The sequence below is a fragment of the Nyctereutes procyonoides genome, unplaced genomic scaffold (assembly GCF_905146905.1).
Source record: "Nyctereutes procyonoides isolate TBG_1078 unplaced genomic scaffold, NYPRO_anot_genome, whole genome shotgun sequence".
Classification (NCBI taxonomy): Eukaryota; Metazoa; Chordata; class Mammalia; order Carnivora; family Canidae; genus Nyctereutes; species Nyctereutes procyonoides.
In genome coordinates, this window is record NW_026575051.1 from 22875757 (window position 1) to 22898564 (window position 22808).

At 37.3% G+C, this 22808-nt stretch overlaps 1 protein-coding gene across 5 annotated transcripts in view; it reads right to left on the reverse strand.

Annotated features, from left to right (window-relative positions):
* HMGCLL1 (3-hydroxymethyl-3-methylglutaryl-CoA lyase like 1) overlaps window positions 1-22808 on the reverse strand; it is a 203299-nt gene that overhangs the window by 157950 nt on the left and 22541 nt on the right. The window contains exons 1-2 of one of the 5 annotated variants that reach the window (XM_055330869.1): window positions 6196-6218; window positions 1933-2027 (exon numbers count right to left, since the gene is read on the reverse strand). The exons of 1 other annotated variant lie outside the window; for it this stretch is intronic. Coding sequence is in view for 1 of the 4 variants with exons in the window: in XM_055330867.1 (XP_055186842.1) it covers window positions 4290-4370 (81 nt within the window). In the remaining 3 variants the exon portion in view is untranslated. Of the gene's footprint in view, window positions 1-1932; window positions 2028-4235; window positions 4255-4289; window positions 4397-6195; window positions 6251-22808 lie in introns of those variants that run through there. 3 more of the 5 variants (XM_055330867.1, XM_055330868.1, XM_055330865.1) reach the window with 3 other exon arrangements.

Sequence of the window (22808 nt, forward strand, 5' to 3'; positions counted from 1 at the left end):
AATCTCATGGGGAACCCAAGGACTGAGACCTCCATTCACACAATGCAGACTTTCTTATTATAACAAAAGCAATATATGTGCTCACATGATATTATTTTAGATTTCTTCTTGAATATAATACTATTCTTTTGTCTTTCTAGGTCTGTGTCTCTATTCCCTCTGCCATGCATCTGAGAAATAAGAAAGTTAAAGTGTGTTCAGTAAGCTCAAAGAGTTAACAAGTTCCCCTTGTTAACAGCAAATCAAATCAATCAACACATACATGAATATATATGATGTGAGAGCCCTCTCTTGGTGATTTCCAGTCTTTTTCTAGGGATTACTATCTCTGTATTGATTTCTCTAAGGAGCTGCAGCAATACATCAACAATGCCTACAAAAAAATTTCACCTAAATGCTATTCAAGTACATAGAAGTCAGTGATTCAAAACCTATCTCATTACTTTCCCTACCGCATGCCTTTCCGCAGGTATTTCTCCAGAACATGCTATTCTTTACCTTCTCTCTTACCATTTGTATCTAAGTGGTCCATTTATTACTGGTTTGACTTTGGCATACACCCACCACCAAGCACAATGCGTAATACTTAGACTGTGCTCAATAATTACCTGTTGATTATATTAGTGAAACTTTTCTCTCACTGGCTTCATTAAAATTGTCATTTTTTTTCTCAGCCTTTCTGTTGCTATAACTTCCCTAAAAAGTCTTGCTAATCTTGATTTTCCAGGATTAAAATCTTTCAGCATCCAACAGACCTTCAGAGAGATCTATCAGCTTAAAGTGAAATGATTCATGACAAGCCTCTCATCTTCTACCACACTCTTTCATGCATTCTCTGAATTTAGCCATGACAAAATCATGTCTTCCACACCTTCATGTCTGTACACATGAAGTTTCTGTTGGTTTGGAAATTCCTTCTGTCCTTAGGAAAGACTTTCCACCAAACCCATTTCTCTTCTTCATGGGCGTAGGCCTGGACTGCATTTCTCCCCTACATAAGAATTATTTCAGAACAAATTCCAACCAATGGAATATAAAGATGAATGATATGTACTATTTTTAGGGTTGGCCCATGGAAATATTCCATGCCTATCCCTCCATGCTCCTTCCCCTTTGGCCAGCTTAATGCAGAGGGATATGGCAAACTTAAAAGCTGACAAAGACAAAAAAAAAAAATTGAAGGAGCCTCCATCTCTGAATCACTGCTTAAATAAGAATCCCAAGCCAATAAGAAGCAGTTAATTTATGCTTTATATAGACAAAATAAGTGTCAACTCTCTTACACCATTTACATTAGAAGTATATCCTTATAGTTACCAATTATGAAGAATGGGGCAGTTGTAAGCTAACTAGCAAGGCCTGCCAAAGATGCTGGTGGAAGGCACAAGATTTCTGGGTGAGAGAAAAAAGGCTTATAACACCAATAGCAGTAGCTAGAGGATCAGGATTTGTGCTAGCTCCCTAATCCCTAACACCCACAGGCAGAGCACACAAACATATGTCTTTGATTTATCAATCTGTAGATGTTCAAATGGCAGACAAGTAAGCTAGGGCACTGACCATAACCCCAAAGTAAAAAAAAAAAAAAATTAATAGTCTTTAGTGCTCCTGAGTGGGTAACATGACCACACCCATTTTTAGTTCTGTACAGCTCCTACAGAGACTTTACAACTGCAGCAGCCCTGTGGACATCATCAGGTTTTGGCCTAGCCAAAACATCAGCCAGCCAGGCGAAGGCATCAGGAAAAGCACTGTGAATAGGAGGGCACCATTGAATTGAATTAGTAACTCTGCTTCAGGCAGTGGGGTGGGCAGCAGAGGGCAGCTGCTACTTTTTTTGTGCAAAGCTGAGACTGCACTGGGGACAGGCTGACTGCTTTCTTGAATATGCCATTTCGATTTGATTAGTGAGACCTGTTGAGATTGTACTACCTTGTTAGTCAGGGTCCAGGCTGAACTCCCAAAATGGAAACAGGCCAGAGAAGCCTGTTTCTCAAGGCCTCCGCTGCTCAGGTGTCCAGTTTCAACTAAAATTCAACAGCAAGAGAATACCTGATTTTCAAAAGATAACTGGTAGCTATGTCAGGGCAGGGAGAGGTCCAAAATCCTAACCAGCACCTCCAGGTGGAGGCTGCCTGACTGTGTTAAAAGTTCCAATTTGTAAAATCACCATCATAGGGACATGCAGTTCTTCCTATTTGAGATGATCCCCTCTGGCACTTACAGGACCAACAATTACAGTCATATCACTCATCAATTATTGCTATATGTTCAGATGTGTAATCGACAACAGTACACTGAATTGGCCCAAAAGGTTACTTGGGTTCTCTTTTCCCAATGTGAACACTGCCCAAACCCCATCAGTTGAAACAAGACTCCCTACTGTCATGGTACTGAATAGGATGGTGACTTTGATGCCTTTATATGATAGCCATAAACATTTGAGTATTCCCTCTCCCCAAAGTTTCTCAGTATGTATGGGAAACTATGCACTAAAACCCATCTTTTTTCTTAAAGCAGATAGAAGAAGAAGGTTGGGAATGATCTGGGGGCACAGAGGGAGAGATCAGTTCTATATCAATAAGGCACATTTCCTCCCAATTTTGGGTAGCATAGTAGCTCCTTACCAGCTCAATCAGATGAACTTGCAATATCTGGAAACCATACAAAACCCTATGTTACACATAAAAATCATTATTACTATCACTGCTGATTTTAACCTAGGGAACCCCTGAACCCAGCATCCATAATTGCATTGGTTTCCAGCAGGATAATGGGGTTTGTTCCCTCTGGCTGACGTGGGCTGGACTTGCACATGATCCATCATCAAGATAACATCTCTAAGTCCTCATCCAGTCACAAGATATTGGCTAAGGGAGTTTTACAAAGTGGCAAGGCTGTCTATAAAATTCATTTAGAATTCTTTGGCTCCCTTCTCATTCTCCTCTATGTTGCCTTTCGGCACTATAAACACAACCTGGGGCAGTTTGATCCTCCATACTAGTCAATGACTGACTCATCTATGGCTCCTCACAGGAGTTTGTCTATCCCAGCCAAATCTCCCCAAGAGGGCCAAAGTTTCTGTATAGCAGCCAGGATTCACAGACTTAGAGACCTTTTGCTGTCATCTCCAATTATATCTAACTTTGGCAGACAGACAGCAGGACATGCTAAGCTGTAAGAAGGTCCGGTTACTGCTATTCCTCTATCACAAGCATTACTTACCCCACCCCCTCAACTCCCAACTGAACTAAAGTTTTTTATGATTAACCTGGGTTCTTTCTGTAACATTGGCCAAATTTATTCCTTCTATACTCCTACTAACTGTTGACAGAAAGAAGGAAGAAAACCTTCATCCCACATAGTGTTGATCTTAGTGCTAGTTGTTACAATAGGTGGACCTGAGGCTGACTGCCAGACGGCCAAGGAGGCTCCCCCGTCCCTAGGAAAGTTAGCATAACCAAGACACTACTCAGCCCTTGAATCTGCTTCCTTTATACCAGACAGCCACCATCTTCCCAATTTCTTATCATTAACAGACAATAAAACAGACCATATTTTGCTCAATTGACTATAAAATCTGGTCAATATGTCTGTTAACAATTTCCAGTGACTTCCTTCAAATCCCTTTAATCCATCAGAAAAGTTCTCATTCTTCCTTTTTCAGGAAGTCGTGCCTTCCTCTCTATACCATTCTTATTAACAATCTGTCACAACCTGTGAAGGACTAAGATTTTACCCTACATTCTAGCTCATAAGCAACCCTGCCACAGATTATGGGTGCTGGCAGAAGATATGCAGCTCTTGAATCAGAGACAAAGGCTTTATTGTTCACATTAATAGCAGTAGTCAGAGCAACAACATTTCTTCACACTGGTTCTCTGAGTATGACAGGAGCTGTGCTTGGGGAACCTGAGTATTTCATAATGGGCAGTTAGCATGCCTGCCCTTTGCTCTATTTCCCAAGTTGCTTACTAGACAAACACCTTGAAAAGATATTTCCAAAGAAAATTAATCAATGCCTTGCTAATAAGTCATAGAAATGCAAGAGATCCATAAAGAATTACTGCTCAACATCTTTATTACCTCAATTAATACTCAGCAACAAAAACTCTTATTATCTAAGATTCAATTAGTCATCTACTCAAGACTCTTATGACCTCCCCAAATAGAATTCATGAATTTCATTTCTATGATCCCAGAGAGACTTATCTTAAAATAGGTCTTTAAATTACCACTTTGCCTATTTTGCATTTTTTATTATAAACCTTCAAAGTCATCAGGGGCACCTGGGTGGCTCCATCAGTTAAGCATCCAACTCTTGATCTCAGGACAGGTCTTGATCTCAAAGTTGTGAGTTCAAGCCCCATGTTGGGCTCCACGCTGGGTGTGGAGCCTACTTAAAACAAAAACAAAACCAAAGATCCCTTCAGAGTCATCAGAATGGACACATACTAAATACTTGAATATTGTCCGTTAAATAAATGAATGGATTAATAAGCTTACATCTAAAATTTAGAAAAGGTGGGCCCTCCATTTATTCAATATATATCAGCAATATTATTATAGTTATTGGATATATAGAAATGAATCAATAAAACAAACAAACCCCTGCCCATAACAAGCTTATACTTTAGTGGGATAGGGCTCTGCATGCTACCTTCAGGGGGGATGGAGGGGAGGCAGTGTAGCCATGGCAATTTTTTCTTTACAGTGAATTTATGAGAGTTGATGAATGAGTTATAGACTTATAGTTCTAAGGAATTGAGGTGTTTTTTTTTAAGTGTGCAGAAGTTAGCAACATAGTCTTTGAACAGGTCTAAAGTCTGAATTTATTTTTATAGCATTAAAAGCTCTATGTTACTGAGCTCAGTGTATCCTGTTGAATGTGGAGTAGTGGAGGATACTAGTGAAAAACAAAAGCTGTATTATCCAGAACAAGGCTTTCAAAAAGCCATGTTATATGGCTGAATGTATGCCCACATTTGGTATCAGATTTCTAATGGTTCACTTTCATAGAAAAACAAAAGCAATACTATCTTGCATTTACACGTTGCTGTATTATTCCAAAGCACTTTTCTATCTACATTTCATCTGTGAAGCTACCCTTTGAGGTAGGCAGAACTGAAAGAGAGATTAAGTGACTTTCTAAGGTTACCCAACTAAGTTCTCTGGCTCCTTTTCTAGTTTTCTTTAGGATGAGATTAAATATACCACAAACTATTGAGCTTAAGGTTGAGAAATAATGAACCATTCTTTTATGCAGAACATAAATGGGCTGCTTTACTCATATTTTCAATCTTACATAAAATTAAATGAAAGGCATATTTTGATGGGAGTTTCTCTGAAATCTTAATGGGGTGTGTGCATGCATTTATTTTTTATATTTATACATAAAATATATCTGGGTGGCTTCTGTATATACAATCAACCTCCCTGATGGTGAGAGATGATTCCTTACTATTCACTCTACAAATACTGCTTTTTTCTCCCCTCTGAGAAAACACCGTAGAAATTTCCTGACAGATTTTTATATGTTCCACTCACTTCATTTCCTGAGGAGTAATTTTATGTGTAAATAAAGTTTTTATAATATTGACATATCCTGTTTCATAGCCAGTATTCTTCCCATGGAGAACTGCTATGCCAGCCAAATCAAATGCTCCCACTACACAGATGAGAAGTCTGAATCAAGAAGTTGTAGGATTTTCTTCTGAAACTAAACTGAACTTTTTAAGGGAGCATTAATTGTCCACTTTTCCAAAAGAATCTAGTTTTCTCATCTCATCTTAAATATGCACAAAGTCCATTTTGGAGTAACATTAAAACCCCCACATTCTCATATTTGTTCTTAGAGATTTCCCTTTTAACGTAACATAGTCAGAAACACATAAAGCAGTATCACTGATTGAATAGATATGTACAGAAACCTTGGCCCTCTGGAGCAATCTAAAGACATTTTTCTCTCCAGTGCCTTTCTAGGATGAAGGTATGAATCAACAAAGCTGATATTTGAAACCCTTCTTTCAGAATATCCATGTCCCAAAGCTGACTCAAAAGCAATCTCTGGCAGTTTAAGAATTTACTTGTAATGAGGTAAAAATAAGTTTGTAATGTACTATTAAGTCACTTCAAATTTTATGAACAATATATCTTAATTTACAAAATCTAAAGGTAAAGAAGGTATCCACTTACCTTTTAATAATTTTTGACAACCAAAAGGAAAAGGGGAATGTGTACAGGACTTTGTTCCCAATTGTATTGGGTCAATGTTTAACAGAGATTAAAAACAAGCTCTAAAAATGTGAACACTCTTCTCTATGTATGCATACTAATATTTGTTCTAGGTACTAAATGGAAAACTAATGCTGGGTGTCACTGTAGATATAAAGCATAATTAAATATGAATTCCTTCTGGGAATATGTAAATTTTATGAGCACTTAAATATGAGCAGTTAAAAAAAGCAGAATATTATGCAAGACTATCTGCCAATACAGCAGATTGAAATATAGAATGATGGACAGCATAATATCTAAATTTATTAAAAATTTTAAAATGGGGGGTGGCTGGGTGGCTTAGTTAAGTGACTGCCTTTGGCTTAGGTCATGATCCCCAGAAGGTAGAGTCCTGCACTGGACTCCCTGCTCAGTGGGGAGCCTGCTTTCCTCTCTCCCCTCCCACCTTTGCTCATGCTCTCTCTCTCAACAAAATCTTAAAAAAATATTTGTTTTTGAATGAGGCTCCTAACACTTGCATCACTAAAGTTCATTTCCCTGTTAAATAAATTCCATTTTTAAAAGTGTCTTGACCCTACCACCAGTGATTACACTACTAGTTATTTACCCAAAGGATAAAAACAGTGATCTGAAGGGGCACCCACACCCCACTGTTTATAGCAGCAATGTCCATAATAGCCAAATTATGGAAAGGACCCAGATGTCCATCGACAAAGGAATGGATAAAGATGGTATGTGTGTGTGATGGAATATTACTCAGCCATCAAAAAGATGAAATCTTTCCATTTGCAATGATGTGGATGGAACTAGAGGATACTATGCCAAGCAAAATACGTCAGTCAGAGACAATTATCATATGATTTCATTCATGTGTGGAATTTAAGAAACAAAATAAGCACAGGGGAGGGACAGAAAAATAAGATGAAATCAGAGAGACAAACCATAAGAGACTCCTAACTATGGGAAACAAACAGAGTTGCTGGAAGGGAGGCAGGTTGGGGGATGGCTTAATTAGGTAATGGGCATTAAGGAGGGCACATAATGTAATGAGCACTGGGTGTGATACATAACTGATGAGTCACTAAGCTCTATCTTTGAAACAAATTATATACATGTTAATTAATTGAATTTAAATAAAATTAAATTTAAAAATAAAGTGTCTTGAGTAGAGCACCTGGGTGACTCAGTCAGTTAAGTGGCCGACTCTTGGTTTTGGCTCAGGTCATGATCTCAGGGTCCTGGGATGGAGCCCTGAATCAGGCTCTGTACTCAGTAGGGAGTCTGCTTGTAGGTTCTCTTTCTCTTCCTCTGCCCCTTCCCCTGCTTTCACTCTCTCTCTCAAATAAATCTTTAAAAATAAATAAATAAAAGTGTCTGGAGCAATAAATATATACATACATGTTTAATAGGCATTCATTATAATGCCTTAATAAAATCATAACTATTATAAATTAATATAAAATCATAACTATTATAAATTACTGTATGATTGAAAATACAGAATATTAACATAATTAAGTTCATGAAACATGAATGGAAATCAATAGAAATAAAAGTGAGATGAAACATAAGGAGAAACAAATTGAAGAAATCAAGAATAGTGCTTTTTAATGTGAGAATTCTATAATCTGTCCAGTGAATATATTAAGATGATTTTAAAAGAATTAAAAAAAGAAAAACTTCAATGTATGGATATAGCATGAGATCTTGCATACACAGTTATGCTTCTTTAAGTGGTGGCTATTATTTACATTATTTAGCTTAAGAAATGATTTATTCTTGGGATGCCTGGGTGGCTCATCGGTTGAGCGTCTGCCTTTGTTTGGCTCAGGATGTGATCCTGGAGTCCTGGGATCAAGTCTCACATTGGGCTCCCTGCATGGGGCCTGCTTCTCCCTCTGCCTGTGTCTCTGCCTCTCTCTCTCTGTGTCTCTCATGAATAAATAAATAAAATATTTTTAAAAAAATCATGGCTTTAAAAAAATGATTTATTCTTGCACTTATGGCAATTTAATAAAAATAAACTTTATGAAAAATTAGCCAACATCATCTATAGCTTTTTCATTACTATTATCATTATCACAGTATTAAAATTTAAAACAGTAATAAAAGTGTTCATTAGAAAGCCAAGAGAAAACGTTGGACTTGCAATATTTTAAGTATGGAAAGTTAGCTTTTCCTTAATGTCTTTGCTAATATATAAAAATATATTTTACATATATATTATTATTACATATATATACTACATATATATATATTATTTAACCACTAAGATTGTTTTTAGCACCTACAAATCCAAAAAGCAGCCAGATTGATTGAAAATGTGTACACACAAATACATACACACTTAGAAAAATTCAACTCCCAGGAAAAAATGTGATATGTCATCTAATACACCAAGTTTCATCATGGAAATATTTTTTTAGGAAGACAAATTTCTTTTTTTTTCTGTGTTTTTAAAATTTTTAACTAATCTTGTACATGTAATGATACTTTATTGCAGTTTTAATTTATATTCCCAATGACCAATTGAGCATTTTTTTCATATTGGCCATTTGGATATTCTCTTCCATGGCATGCATGTCCAAGCTTTTGCCCACGAGGAAAGAGTGTATCTGTCTCTTTCTTTCTTCTTTCCTTTTCTTTCTTCCCTTCCTTCCCTCCCCTTCCCTCAAAGTTATGCTGGCTTCATAAAATGAATTGAGAAGTGTCTCTTTCCTATTTTCTGAAAGAGCTTGCTTAAAATTGGCAGATTTTTTTTCTAAATTTTTTTAATAATAAATTTATTTTTTATTGGTGTTCAATTTGCCAACATACAGAATAACACCCAGTGCTCATCCCGTCAAGTGGCCCCCTCAGTGCCCGTCACCCATTCACCCCCACCCCCCGCCCTCCTCCCCTTCCACCACCCCTAGTTCGCTTCCCAGAGTTAGGAGAAGAAATGTGTGGGAAATATCAGAAAGGGAGACAGAACATAAAGGAAGACAAATTTCTAAAAACAGTAGCTTATAATAGAATACACAACTATCTATGTTAAACTAGCTATACAAGCAGCATGACCTTATAACAAAGTTTAGGAAAACTATTGGAATACATAATTTTGTCAAAGTTTTAAAGTTCATACACCCAAGCTGGTATAGCAGTGGTTTTGCTGCAGAAACTTGCCTTATTACTAAGGCAAGTTGTGGCTAAGAAGCCACAACTCATTGTTCTAAATAGTTATTTAATTTTGGGTTTCCATTATCATTTGCAAAAAGCAATTAATTACATTGCTTTACATTACTTTTTGTTTTGCCATGTTGGTTGTATAACAATGGCAAACTATGAAATCACATCAGAGAGGTCCTATGAGTTCTCAGCTTTATGATACTCTTTATTAATCACAAGAAGACTAGAGAATCCATTCAAACTTTAAATAAAAATTTTCAGATCTTAACGAAGCCCCTTTATCAAAATATTCTACTAGGTAATATGTATTTTCTTTTTTAAAGATTATTTATTTATTTATTAGATACACAGAGAGAGAGAGAGAGAGAGAGAGAGAGAGAGGCAAAGACACAGGCAGAGGGAGAAGTAAGCTCCATGCAGGGAGCCTGATGTGGGACTCCAGGACCCCAGGATCACACCCTGGGCCGAAGGCTAAACTGCTGAGTTTAAAGTTAGTTTAGTTACAGTTACAGTTTAACTGTACTAAACTGCTGAGCCACCCAGGGATCCCCAATATGTATTTTCTGATTGGCAAAAACCGAAATCCCTGAGAATACACCAAAAATTCTTTGAAAATAAAACACTAATGACTTATGGTGTCTCTTATCTCATGACATGTTAACAGTTTTTTGGTATCTGTGAGTGATGAATTGTTGAGTGTTATATGTGGCAGAACAAGAGACAGAGATAGTGAAATTAGGTAGAATCTAGGTCTTTGGAAATTTTGCTATTATTAATGCATGTTTTGGTGTGCTCATAAGCTATCCCTTTCAGGACCAAGACAATCCTAGAAGCTGGAGTTCTGGCACCTGACGACATTTCATTTAGCCTTTTTTCAGGGACTGCCTCAACTAAAGAAAGCCACCTTACCCATAGTTGGATCTCTGATCATCCAATGAGTGGTTAATACAGGAACTGCCCACTCCCTCTGATGTAAGGCAGTGAATGGAACTCCAAAGGACCTTACCAGCCCAGAGACCTGGGTGGGATGGAGACCTTTGGTGTCACACTGCAGTTACACCTCTCCTCTGCCTACTCCTACTTGTTCCACTTCTCACAGGTACTAAGTCAAAAGCACCAAATTTCTGCACACAAGTCTTCCTCCAAGAACCTGTTTACCCTTTTCCTCTATGGCCATTTTCCAGTCTCTGAATATATAAATTGAAATAGACATATTTGGTAGTTTTAATAGCTTCCACACTTTTGTCACTTGACCTGTAATATAAATACTACCAGAGCAGGGAAGGGCAAGTGGAAGCTTCTGAGATTCTGAAACTGTCCACTCCTCTCATTTCCTGTTCAGCTGAAATAACAAAATAGTAAAGAAAAGAAAAGAAAAGAAAAGAAAAGAAAAGAAAAGAAAAGAAAAAGAAAAGAAAGAAAGAAAAAAGAAAAAGAAAAAAGAAAAGAAAAGAAAAGAAAAAAAGGAAAAGAAAAGAAAAGAAAAAAAGGGAAAATAAAAGAAGTACACTGGGTGAACTGGGAGAAATGGCAGAGATTATTGCCATCCTTACATATTTAAAGAATATAGGAAGAATACAGTGGTGATAGCCTCATCATAACCCACTTTAATCCCCAGTACCACCTCTACTAAAACCAGAAGGATAATAAGATTTTGAAGGATGACAATGGACTTCTACAAACTCAACCCCAAATGTAACTTCTTTTTTTTTTTTTAATTTTTTTTTATTTATTTACGATAGTCACAGAGAGAGAGAGGCAGAGACACAGGCAGAGGGAGAAGCAGGCTCCATGCACCGGGAGCCCGATGTGGGATTCGATCCCGGGTCTCCAGGATCGCGCCCTGGACCAAAGGCAGGCGCCAAACCGCTGCGCCACCCAGGGATCCCCAAATGTAACTTCTGTATCTGTTGTAATATATTTGCAAAAATAAATGAACATTGCCTCAGGTACATGTAGGTAGCCATTGATTGGACAGATGTGCTCTTTTGTATACCTTATAGAAGAGCATAAACAACTCCCACTTGTTTGGGATAAATAAGAGTAAACATTTGTAGAATTCTCTCAGGACTATACTAACTCTCCTACCATGTATCCTAATGTATTTAAAGGGACCTGAACTATCTGGACATTCTGCAGAACATCACATTGATCCACTATATCAATGAATGAAGTCCTCACAGTATGAAAGGATACTCCAAGTATATTAAAAAATTATAGAATTCATGGAACTTTGATTTTTTTTAACTCAGACCTCTCAACAAACAAACAAAAGTGCTGAACATTCAGTATAGAATTAAAAGTGCCAAGAAGTCTGATCAATACAATAGAAACCCTGTCTCTATAGGGCATATACTGACCCAAAATGCCAAGCATACTACCACTCCTCTAATTCAGACGGAGGGCAGGAAACAGTAATAAAACATGGCAGTCTTTCACACTGAGTCCAGGTATGGGTTCCTAGGCCTTCTCAATGTAGCTATCTACTTTAGTATCTGCTATCTATGTAGATACCAGTTCCAGTTATCTATTGCTAATGATTGTACCTAACAGACAAGGCCAAAATCTATTTGTGATGTTCAGTATAGTGTTAGTGTTCTTACTACTGTTAACCTTAAATAAAAAAAAACTGCCAGTTATTTTACCAGAAAAAAAAAAGTGTTTATTCAGAAATAGCAGAGAAAAGCAATTTGGGAAAAGCAGGCTAAGAACAAAACCATAGGCAAGTCAGGAGAACAAAGGTGAGGAATATTCCTTTATAAAGGAACACAGTGATTTGGGGAGGCTGTTATAAACAAAAACTCCACTGGTGTAAAGTAGGAGTTCAAAGTACAGTGGCTTTTCACTGGCTGATCTGTGATAGCCTCTCATTGGCCAGGCTGTTTCAGGAGAGGGAGAGAAGAGAAAAACCTTGCTTTCTTCTGCTGGCCTAGTAAACTAGTATCAATCTACAAAGATAAATCTGTCTTGTTGGGTTTGCAATTGACAAGGAGTGATAGAACATGAGTGCCACCCCTTCTGGCCTCCCAGCTCCATATTAGTAGAGTTTCCTTTCATTAATTTTCATATTATTATGTATCTTAATATTTAGAGATAAGAGGTTAATATCCAAAATAAATATAGAACTTATAAACCTCAACACCAAAAGTAGTAATAATCCAATTAAAAATGGGCAGAGGACCTGAATAGACATTTTTCCAAAGAAAACAGACAATGGCCAACAGATACATGAAATGGTGCTTAGTATTACTATCATCGGGGAAACACAAATGAAACCACAATGAGGTATCTCCTTATACCTGTTAGAAGCACTATAATGAAAAAGTCAAGAATAACATGTGATGGCAAGGATATGGGGAGAAAAGGAACCCCCATGCACTGTTGGTGGAATGTAAACTGGCACAGCCACTGTGAACAGTATAAAGGTTCCTCAAAAAGTCAGAAATACCACATGGGCCAGTAATACTTCAGGGTATTTACCCAAAGAAAATGAAAATATTAACTCAAAGAGATATAAGCATCTTTCTGTTTACTGCAACATTATTTACAGTGGCCAAGATATGGAAGCAACATAAGTGTCGCTCAGTGGACAAATGGATAAAGATGTGGTACACACATACGCAAACAGAAATATAACTCTGCCATAGAAAGGAGAAGATCTTACCATTTGGAACAACAAGGATAGACCTAGAGGATATTATGCTAAGTGAAATAAGTCAGAGAAAGGCAAATATTATGCAATTTCACCCATATGCAGAATCTAAATAACAGACAAAAAGCAGAAACAGACTCCTAAATACAGAGAACAAACTGATGGTTGCCAGAGGGGAAGGAGGTGTGAGGATGGGCAAAATGGGTGAAGGCAAGTGGGATGTTACAGGCGTCCAGTTATGGAACAAATAGGTGAAAGGGAAAAGTGCAGCAAAGGGAATATAGTCAATGGTATCGTTAATAGTGTTGTATGGTGACAGATGGGAGCTACACTTGTGGTGAGCACAGCATAATGTATATAGATTTGTTGAATCACTAGGTTGTACACCTGATACTAACATAATGTGTGTCAACAATAGTTTGATTAAAAAATAATAAAACAAAGCATTGCAAAGCATTGAGAAAACACGTGAAATAAAGATCATAACAGCTATGAAGATTTATGGGAAAGCCGTGCTCCATACTGTACACATAATGGCCATTAGACAAATAAAAGGCACACGCAGTCATGTTTTGTTCATTGACTTAATTCTAACTGGGTAGCTTATGCTAGAAATTGGTCAAAGAAAGCCATTTGGATATAGAAATCAATTCTCGTGGTTTTACCCTAGTTAAAACTTTCCTAAAATAAATCATTATTCTAGTACCTTTGTTTCTAATACTACTACTAAAGCAAATCCTAGGAGGCTTTTAAAAAGCACAGTGCAAGGGCCATCTTATGTGGTAGTGAAACTCTGGAGACAAAAGACCTGGCTCTACCAGGTATTTGATGCACAAACCTAGCTCTACTACATATTTGGATGCACAAACTTGAGGAAATAATTTGATTACTATTCCTCATTATCCTCTTTTTAAAGTGGGAATGTGACTCTCCTCTGAGCCAAGCAGTCCTTGGTTTATAAGTATATTGTGAAGATTGAATATGAATATAAAGCATTTAACTTGGTGAAGAGTTAATACTTGATCAATGTTTATCATGTGCCTTTAAGACTAACACAAAGACATGAATATTTTAAAAGAATAGCTTAAAATTATTCCACTAACACTTTAAAATATACCAATTTGTTTAAAATTTACAATGAAAGGAATCATTGTAAATAGCAGAGCTACTGTAATTCTAGCCACAATCAAAATAATACATGGAAATTATTCAAGGTCTTTCAACAAGGAGCTCAGAACACTTTGGAGACATTATCCTATTCTGGAGCCTGCCAACAATTTTATCCACCTCCAGTGCTGACACCATCGACTCCACCCATCCTGTTCCACTTGGCAATGTCAACCTCAGTTTGAACCTTTGAGAGGCAACAGAAGGGCACTCAATTAAGAGGGTAAATAAGAGCTCATATTCAAAATCTGGCTGAAGAATGCCATAAATGAACATAAGAGTCACAGTTACTTACTTGTTGGAAATTTTCTCCTGGAAAAAAAATATGAATTTAAAAAGCAAATTAAATAATTAATAACTCTGATTGGCATCATATGCTCAAGGCAAGAGTAACAAAAAAAGGCCCATAATCCTCTCCACAAGCTAGATTTTAATTTTTTTCTTCCTTTCAACATCAAAGGAAGGTACGGAGGATCTAAAATTTTTTTAAAAAGGAGAATGACAACAACAAGAAGAACAATGTAGATCTTTTTGTGTAATGCAGCATCAGATGCATTGAGTCATTGGATCAGAATGAAACTGACCCATACTCTTGAGCATAGGCTCATAATGCTTTCAAGCAACCCAGTTACTCATTTTGTCATCACTCTCAGAGTACACTGATTATTATAACTGCCACTATAGGAAATGGAATACAAAAGCTTCCTGACTGCAAAATTTATCAGAATTTTCAGAAATCTCATCATTTGCGATATTTAAAATATATAGAGAATAAAATATACTGAAACACTCAAAACAGTGGAAGGAGGCTTAGATAATTTCGAAAAAGTTAAACCAATGCACGTGACCCTTTGAGGCATGGAGTCCAGAGCAGGACCCTAAGGGTGGTTATGTCTAAAACTGAGACTTCTTTGTTCCTCTACAATCTGTCCTCCTAAAGGCTTCCACATCTCAGTAAATGACACATTTTTCTTTTTAAACTGCTTCTGTAAGACTGAACATGTGTGCCCTCACAAATTCTCAATGTGATTGTTGAAACCCAATCCTCAATGTGATAATACTTGGAGGCAGGGCTTCTGGGAGATGATTATGTCATAACAGTGGAGACCTCATGAATGAGATTAGTGCCCTTATAAAAAAGACCCTGAAGAGCTCCCACTATACTTCCACCATGTGAGGACACAAGAAGGAAGTAAATTCTCGCCAGACACTGAATCAGCCAGCCCCCTGATGTTGGGAACTCCCATTATCAAGAACTGAGAAATAAATTAGTTGTGTATAAGCCCCCCAGTTTATAGTATTCTATTATAGTGACTCCAATACATTAAGGTAACAGCTAAAGCCTGCACGTGGACTCATCCTTGATTCCTCTCTTCTTCATGTGCCCTCTATCAGGTCAGTCAGCAAACCATATTCTATCTTTGAAATAATCATCTCTCACCTGGATTACTGGAAGAGCACTGTAGGCTGCCTCTTCACATCTACTCTTGCCACCCCCTCTGGAAGACAGCAACCTTACTAACTTGTTTAAAACATAACACCTATCACATAATTCCTCGGGTTCAATAACCTCCATGATTTCCCATTTCCCTTAGAGAAAAATTCAAAGTTTTTACCATGGCTTTTGAGGCCTCCAAGATGTTGTACCTTATTACTTTCCTGAGCTCCTCCACCATTCCTCCTTCACTCCTGCTCCAACCACTATGAATTCCTTGCAATCTCTTGAACACTTCCCCTGCTGGACTGCTCTTCCCCCCATGTAGCTCTGTGACTCACTTCCTCTTTTTTCATGTCTCTATTCTTTATAAAGCCAATATGGGAAACAACAACAACAACAACAACTAAAGTCTTCTTCACCATGTTATTGCCCTTAATCTTTATTATTCTTCTAGTATTCATCACCACCTAGCATATTGTGTGTATATCTATTTAATTATCTATGGTCTGTCTTCCCATTAGACTAAGAGTCCCTTGAGCGTATGGACTCATTTAAGTTCACTGCTGTATCCCAGCTCTCTGAACTGAGTCTGGCACATGGAACATGCTCAGTAAACACTTATGGAATAAATAAATGGATAGGATTTATTAAATCAGAGTTTATACAAGTTCGTCATATAATAAAGGGTGTTCACACTCATTATGGCTTAGAAAACCAACAAAAATTCACTGTATGTAGTGCTTTCTTCTAGTCTTTGGATGACAACTGGAATCATTATTTGCACATGAACTGTCTAAGGAAAGCTTTCAAAAACACAATAGAAGTTGCATGTGGTAAAGAAGCTTCAACTAAACGAAGTTAGGTCACACATCTGGACCACTGCTATTCTTAGAATGTCCTGTGGTCTAAAGGAATATACATGTTTCTGTTGTACAGATTCTCCTGAGCAGGGTGGGATAGAGTTGAAATTTTCTACTGGTATTAGTGGCTATTATAGAGACCAAGATAAATCCAGTCTTGACCCTGAGGGTCTAAACACCTACCAGTATGCAGGTATGCAGAATCTTTGGGGGGAGGGGCCCCTATATTAAAGTAGAAGAATTGTGATCATTGCTATCAGCATCAATTACCAAGGGCTCTATAGCATTCTGTGACTAGTAAGCTGGACTTTCTTTTACCCATTCATCGGATAAGGCATGGCATACATACTGCAGTGAACACAAGAGGCAAAAGACTCCTTCATGGAGTTTGCAGACAACAGCAAAAAATAAAATAAAATAAATAAATATGAGTATTACAAAGAAATCAATGAGGGAAATGGAAGAGGAATTTGGAGGACAGGAGACAGGTTGCAAGTTTACATAAGAAGGTGTACTTTGAGAAAAGAATAGAAGGAGGTGATGGGACTGAAAGCCAAGTTATACAGAGGTCTTGTGAAAGGGCCTTCTAACAGCTTGTGCCACATTCTCCGAGTTGACTGGGGGGAAATGTATCCGGTGTGTTAACTGTTATAGGAAGAGCTAGAAGGACTGTGTTAAGTGGAGAAGAATGAGCAAAAAGTAAAAACAAGTAATGAAGGAAAATAAAGGGTTTGACAGTATAGAGGGCACCAAGGTAAAGACTTATTCCCAGTCTTTCAAAATCTGCTTCCTCATTTAACTCCTTCCCACCTTCACTGTGAACTCCAGTGCTGCCCTGTCTGGAGCTTCAAACCTCAAGCCACACTGGAGCAGAACTCCATTAGGTTGCCTGGCTGTACCTCCTGCTTCCTGAGGACACTTGTCCACAGCAACCCCAGCCCTGCATTCAGTAATTTCTAGACTGCTTCTCTCTCTGACTTCCCACCTGTCTCTGCTTTCTAACATACTGACTTTTCCTGGCCCTAATTCTAATTAAAACTTATGTTTTGTTTCCTTGGGGCTCTGAATGCAACTGATGAGGTTTGCTACCGGCTTTATTACACTTTCCTTTCCAGGTGGCCAATTTCATTTTAGAGACACTCTGTCTTAAACCCCAGAGGTATCTCTAATGTTGGAAATGTGAGCCGGCTAGTGAGGGGTGGTCTGTGGCGGCTGAATTTCTGATCCTTCTTAAATCACATCATGTGTGTATTTGTTCATTCCATGTACGCCGAAATCTAGCCCTGCTTAAATGTTCTCCATATATTGGGAAGTAGGGGGAATACTCAATAAATTATGTTGCCTAAATAGAGTACAGCTGGTAAGCACACAGTACTTAAATGTGCTCCATGTACTTAAGACTACGCCTAATTCATTCCACAGAGTCCTACTCTCAAGCTGAACAAGTGAGCAATAGGATACTTAGACAAAAGTTTAACCTGCTGGGGTCAATCTAAAACACCCTGCCTTTCCAGAATTCAGGAAGAACCTACCCAGAAAACTCAGTTCTGTTTCAGACTTCATTTAAACAGACAAAAAAAAAAAAAAAGTAAAAAGGGTCAATTTTACAATGTAATAGGTAGAGGATGACCTTACAAAGAACAGGGTTTCTGTAATTTTTATTTAACACAAGAATTAACAGAAATAGGTGGAATATGAGGATGAAATTTTCTTAAAGTCAGGACTGTTAAAAAGCTTGAAGGGTTATTGATGGATGACTACAATAAGACACTCTGAAATATAAGGTAGCCATTACATTCCTTTTTGTTTGAAGTGGTCCTGGTTTATACCTGTTGTCCTAGGGTAATTAAAATTACTCCCTTTTACCCTCATTGTACTCAACTATGGATCATAAGTTACTTGATCATCTCACTTAAATTTCCTACATTAATTTACTTTGAAGGAATACAGACTTAATTTCACTATATATCCCTTCTACCCCTATCATAATAAAGTTTTCATAGTGACAGGTAAGATCCCTGTCTCTGCCCCTATCACTTTCAGTCTATGTTACTATGATAACCAAGAATAATCACAAATAAGCAAAGCCATTCCATCAAGAATGCTTTAATCCCAATACCTGGACTGTCCTATAAAGTGAGCCTTTTCCAGTGCCTATGTTTCTATAAACAGAACTGGCAATGAAAAAAAGACTTGTCCTCAACACTACTTCCTCCAAACCTGCTTCTTGATTTTTTAAAAAAAATTTCTATCTTGCAATGGATCCACCATCCTAGAACTATCCCAACATTCAAAATCTCACTAAAAGTGAGATTCCTGACCATGGAATCTGTCAGGACTATGATCTTGGTTATCAATGTTCCATCTTTACCCTGAGATAACCCCGAATAAATTTTGGGTAGGCAAATACTCCCAGACCTTTCACCTAGTAATGGAACCAACCCTATTCAGAAATGAACTCGATTTTTGTTTTTAATGATAAATATGAGCCTTTTGTGGAAAAATAAACCATCCCCTACCATCAGAAGGGGTTCAGAACAAGCTTCCCCAAAATGCAGCATACAGATTATTTTGAGCTGAAGACAATCAAGGCCCTTAAAGACAGAGCTTTTTACCTCCCTGTTAACTGCTTCTAAGAATTCACATAGAGGTCCTGGTCTAGAAGGAAGCTATTATCAGAGATTAACTATGAAGAGTATAAGCTAGGAATGGTAAACTGAAGAGAGCTTGGCAGGACCTGTTCATTCAAATATCTATATCCTACTATCTCTGCATGTCATGACAAACATTTGTTTACCAACCTTTTGTTACTCCCAGCTTCCTGTGAATTATCTTTCTTCCCTTTGAAACTTCAGACCCCTACCCTCTTCTGTTGGTCTCAGGATGACATATAAAACTAATTGCCTGTCTCTGAGCCTCTTGTGTCTTTGAAATTAAATTTTTCTCCTATTAATCTGTCTCTGATCAGTTTAATTAATACACCAGTCCTATCCTTCCTAAACCCACCCCCCCAAAAAAATACCTAGAAAGAGAATGAAAAATTTTTCTGTGCCTACAAGTGACCTTCAGCAGGCTAGACACTGTTCATTCTGGGACTTTTGTAGCTGAGAGATCCTAGGACTTCTGACAAACACCAGCAGAGGTAAGAATTCTTCCCATGTCAGTCTCCCCAATCTCTACCTGCAGGGTCTAATGGGAACAAGAGTAGTAAGAGTCCTTTTTCCTTTTTTAAATTTGGATTACCAGGAAAAAAATACTGTTTAAACTAGTTTCTTAGGTATAATAACTGTCAAAATTTGGTATGAGTTTTCTTATTTTCTATTGATTCCTTTCTCCCAGAGATAGTCATTTTGTTTTATGTCCTGAGAGCTTGGCTTTAAAACCAGAGAATATTCTTGCTAATCTCCACCAACCAAAAGATATATGTATCAGTGTGAATCCAGAAGAGCCAAATTGGATGTGGATCTGATAAGAAAAACAAGACTTAGTCCAACCTGAGCTGGACTGGGTCCAGGGTGAGGTGGCATTCCCTTGGTCCAATTGTGCCAGCTCTCAGGGGGAGTTTGTCATAAAAGGTCTCAGTCCATAAAGGATCTTGGTCATCTCAATCTTCAGTGTGTTGTTAGTGCTGGCAAAGTCCTATTCCAGAAGCACCTGCCCAGGGTCACAGATTAGCAGGACTATGACTGGAGGCAACTCACATTCTTATGAGACACTATAGACCACTTGCACTATACCTTTCTAACCAGTGTGACAACAAAGGTTTTTTGCTTTCTTAGACTAACCCTGGAAATGAACTTTCTGGATTTTTGTGAGGGCTACATCTTTTGTACTCTCATTTCGGATGGCTTTTGCAGAAAAGCTTATTGGTTCGAGTCACTATTAAGAATATAAGATCCTACTCCTCAATGGCCACATGATGGATCCTTTGAATTTGCTATATTTGAAAGAAAAACATTTTAAGAGTACTCATCCTAAGTAATTGTCTTATTGATACCTATGGAAAGGTATGGAAAGACCAAATTAAAAAGAGGACACAGAGGATTATAATGGCTAATCTTAGGGATGCTCTTAAGAACAGAAATTAGACTTATAATAAAAATGAGGGTCCACATTAACCCGATGTTAATTTCCCTTCTTTAAAAACTACCCCATCTCCTCAGAAAATTCCCAGACCCTCCTGCAAATAAGGAAATGTATCAGCTAGAAGTGAATGTACAGAGGTTAATAGAAGCAGTAGTGGAAGTTTTCACCCTACAGTGAATGGGTCTAAGGCTGAATTGTGAATTCAGAAAGGAGAGTTGTTGAATGTTTTATACAGACTTTCCTAACCTCCTGGGGTTGACGAGACTCTGAGGAATTTTCTGGTAAGTTGCTAACTTAAATAGCTAAGGGAAATTAAAATTAATGAAAAATCTTGCCAAATTCTGGCAGATATTGGAATCTGCTGAGGGGACCTTAGGAAAACTGGCAGAAGCCAGCTACAAGCAAAGATTCTTGCCAGATTCAGCGATTTTGCATCTCTGTCTATAGGGCCCAGAGTCAAGAGAGGAAAATAAAATAGGACATCTCTTCCTTTCCAAATCCAGACCTATTGGTTATTGATCCTTTCTGTCTCAGAGGTAGGTATTGCCTTCTTGTTTGTCCCATTTTGTGCCCTAAGAATCTGGGTTGGCTTTCCATCTGCCTGGACTATGCAGGTTGTCAGTTCTTTCTTTTGGTTATCCTTATGAATGATTCCAGATCTTATGACGATATCTTCTGCACCTTCCTTAAGGACACCTCTTGGGTCCACAGAGTTGTTTAGTACTACCAGAAATATTTACCATTTGTCCCAGCTGAAATATGACAAGATATTTGAAAGGACTTAATAACTCTGATTAGAAGTCTTGGTCACATTGGAAGCTGATATTCATAGCCTAGTATTCTTTTTAGACCTTCTGCTCTAAGTTAATGTGTCCAGAGGAAAAGGAAAACATTCCAATGTAGGTTGATGGATAGGTCAAATCTTTATTATCCAGAATATTCCCCAGTTCTTTGAGGAATTAAAAGCAACTGTCCTTATCTAAAAAATCTTTGAAAAACCAGAAATGCAGCTCCAGGCACAACACACAGGCCACTTATCCTTTTCTCACTAATCCCAAAACCTCCCCTATATATCTCAAAAGACTTCTAAGTATTGTAAAAATTCTGGCCTTAAGGGAGTAAGAGTCCTTCTAAGAGGAACTTGCATTCTTTCACTGTGCCTTTGAAATGTAAATGTTTTCCCTCACCTTCCCTGGGAATTCTTAATTAGGTCATTACTTTAAAATGCCAACTTCAGAAAGGTATGTTTTTTTAATCAAAAGAAAGAGAAAAGTTTATTTGAACCTTAGAAATATTAAAAAAAAAAGTCGCCTCATGTGCCTTCTGCACAAATATCTATTTCATGGTTAAAATTTTAGAATGGAAACTATGAGGTCTGTGCTTGTCTTTATGATCATGACTGTCTATATATGTGTATTGTTGATGTGTGGTATCTTCTAACTCTGGATGGTACCGCCAAAATTAATTTTAAAAAGGACTTAAATTTTACCTATGTAATCAAGCCGCTAAAATTGAATTTTTACTATAAGTACTTTTAAAATAAGCTTTATTATCAACAGTATACTTATGTAAAACTGGAATTTAATTTTCTTTCATCTACTAAGAAGACAGTTTTCTTGAACTACTGGCCTGACCTTGAGAAGACAGTGTAAAAGGATCTTCTTTACCTTTAATATACCTAGAAAACAAAAATTTTGACAATTTGTCTTATAAAAAATAGCTTTCTGTTATCAAGTCTTTGATTACCCAAGAAAACTGAGTTTTCTCTATTAAAAAAACAAAGTTTTGTGGATTTTGTTTTAGGTTTTTTTTTTTTAAACAACTATTTTATGTATTTGCCTTTGAAGTCTTTGTCACTATGGCTAAATAGATAACTAAGTATGGTTTCACAGTGACCTCTGTATGATCCCCTTTGACTGTTTTAAAATCTTTTGAAATTTTTGACAAATTTCCCCAAAATCAAGTTCTAAATGATATCTTTGACCTTGAACCAACTTTGAGATTTTTCAGAGGGTCCCTGGAATGTCTCGAAAGACATTCCTGCTCCTTAAAGAAAAAAAAAAAAAAGATGTTAAACTAATTAAGCTTCATATATTAAATTACATGGGAACCATTGTCAAAAGAATAGTAATAGTAAGCTGCCTTTTTTATGTTGTCTTTGTAGGTATTTATAAGTATTCCAGAAATTGTAAAACATTCC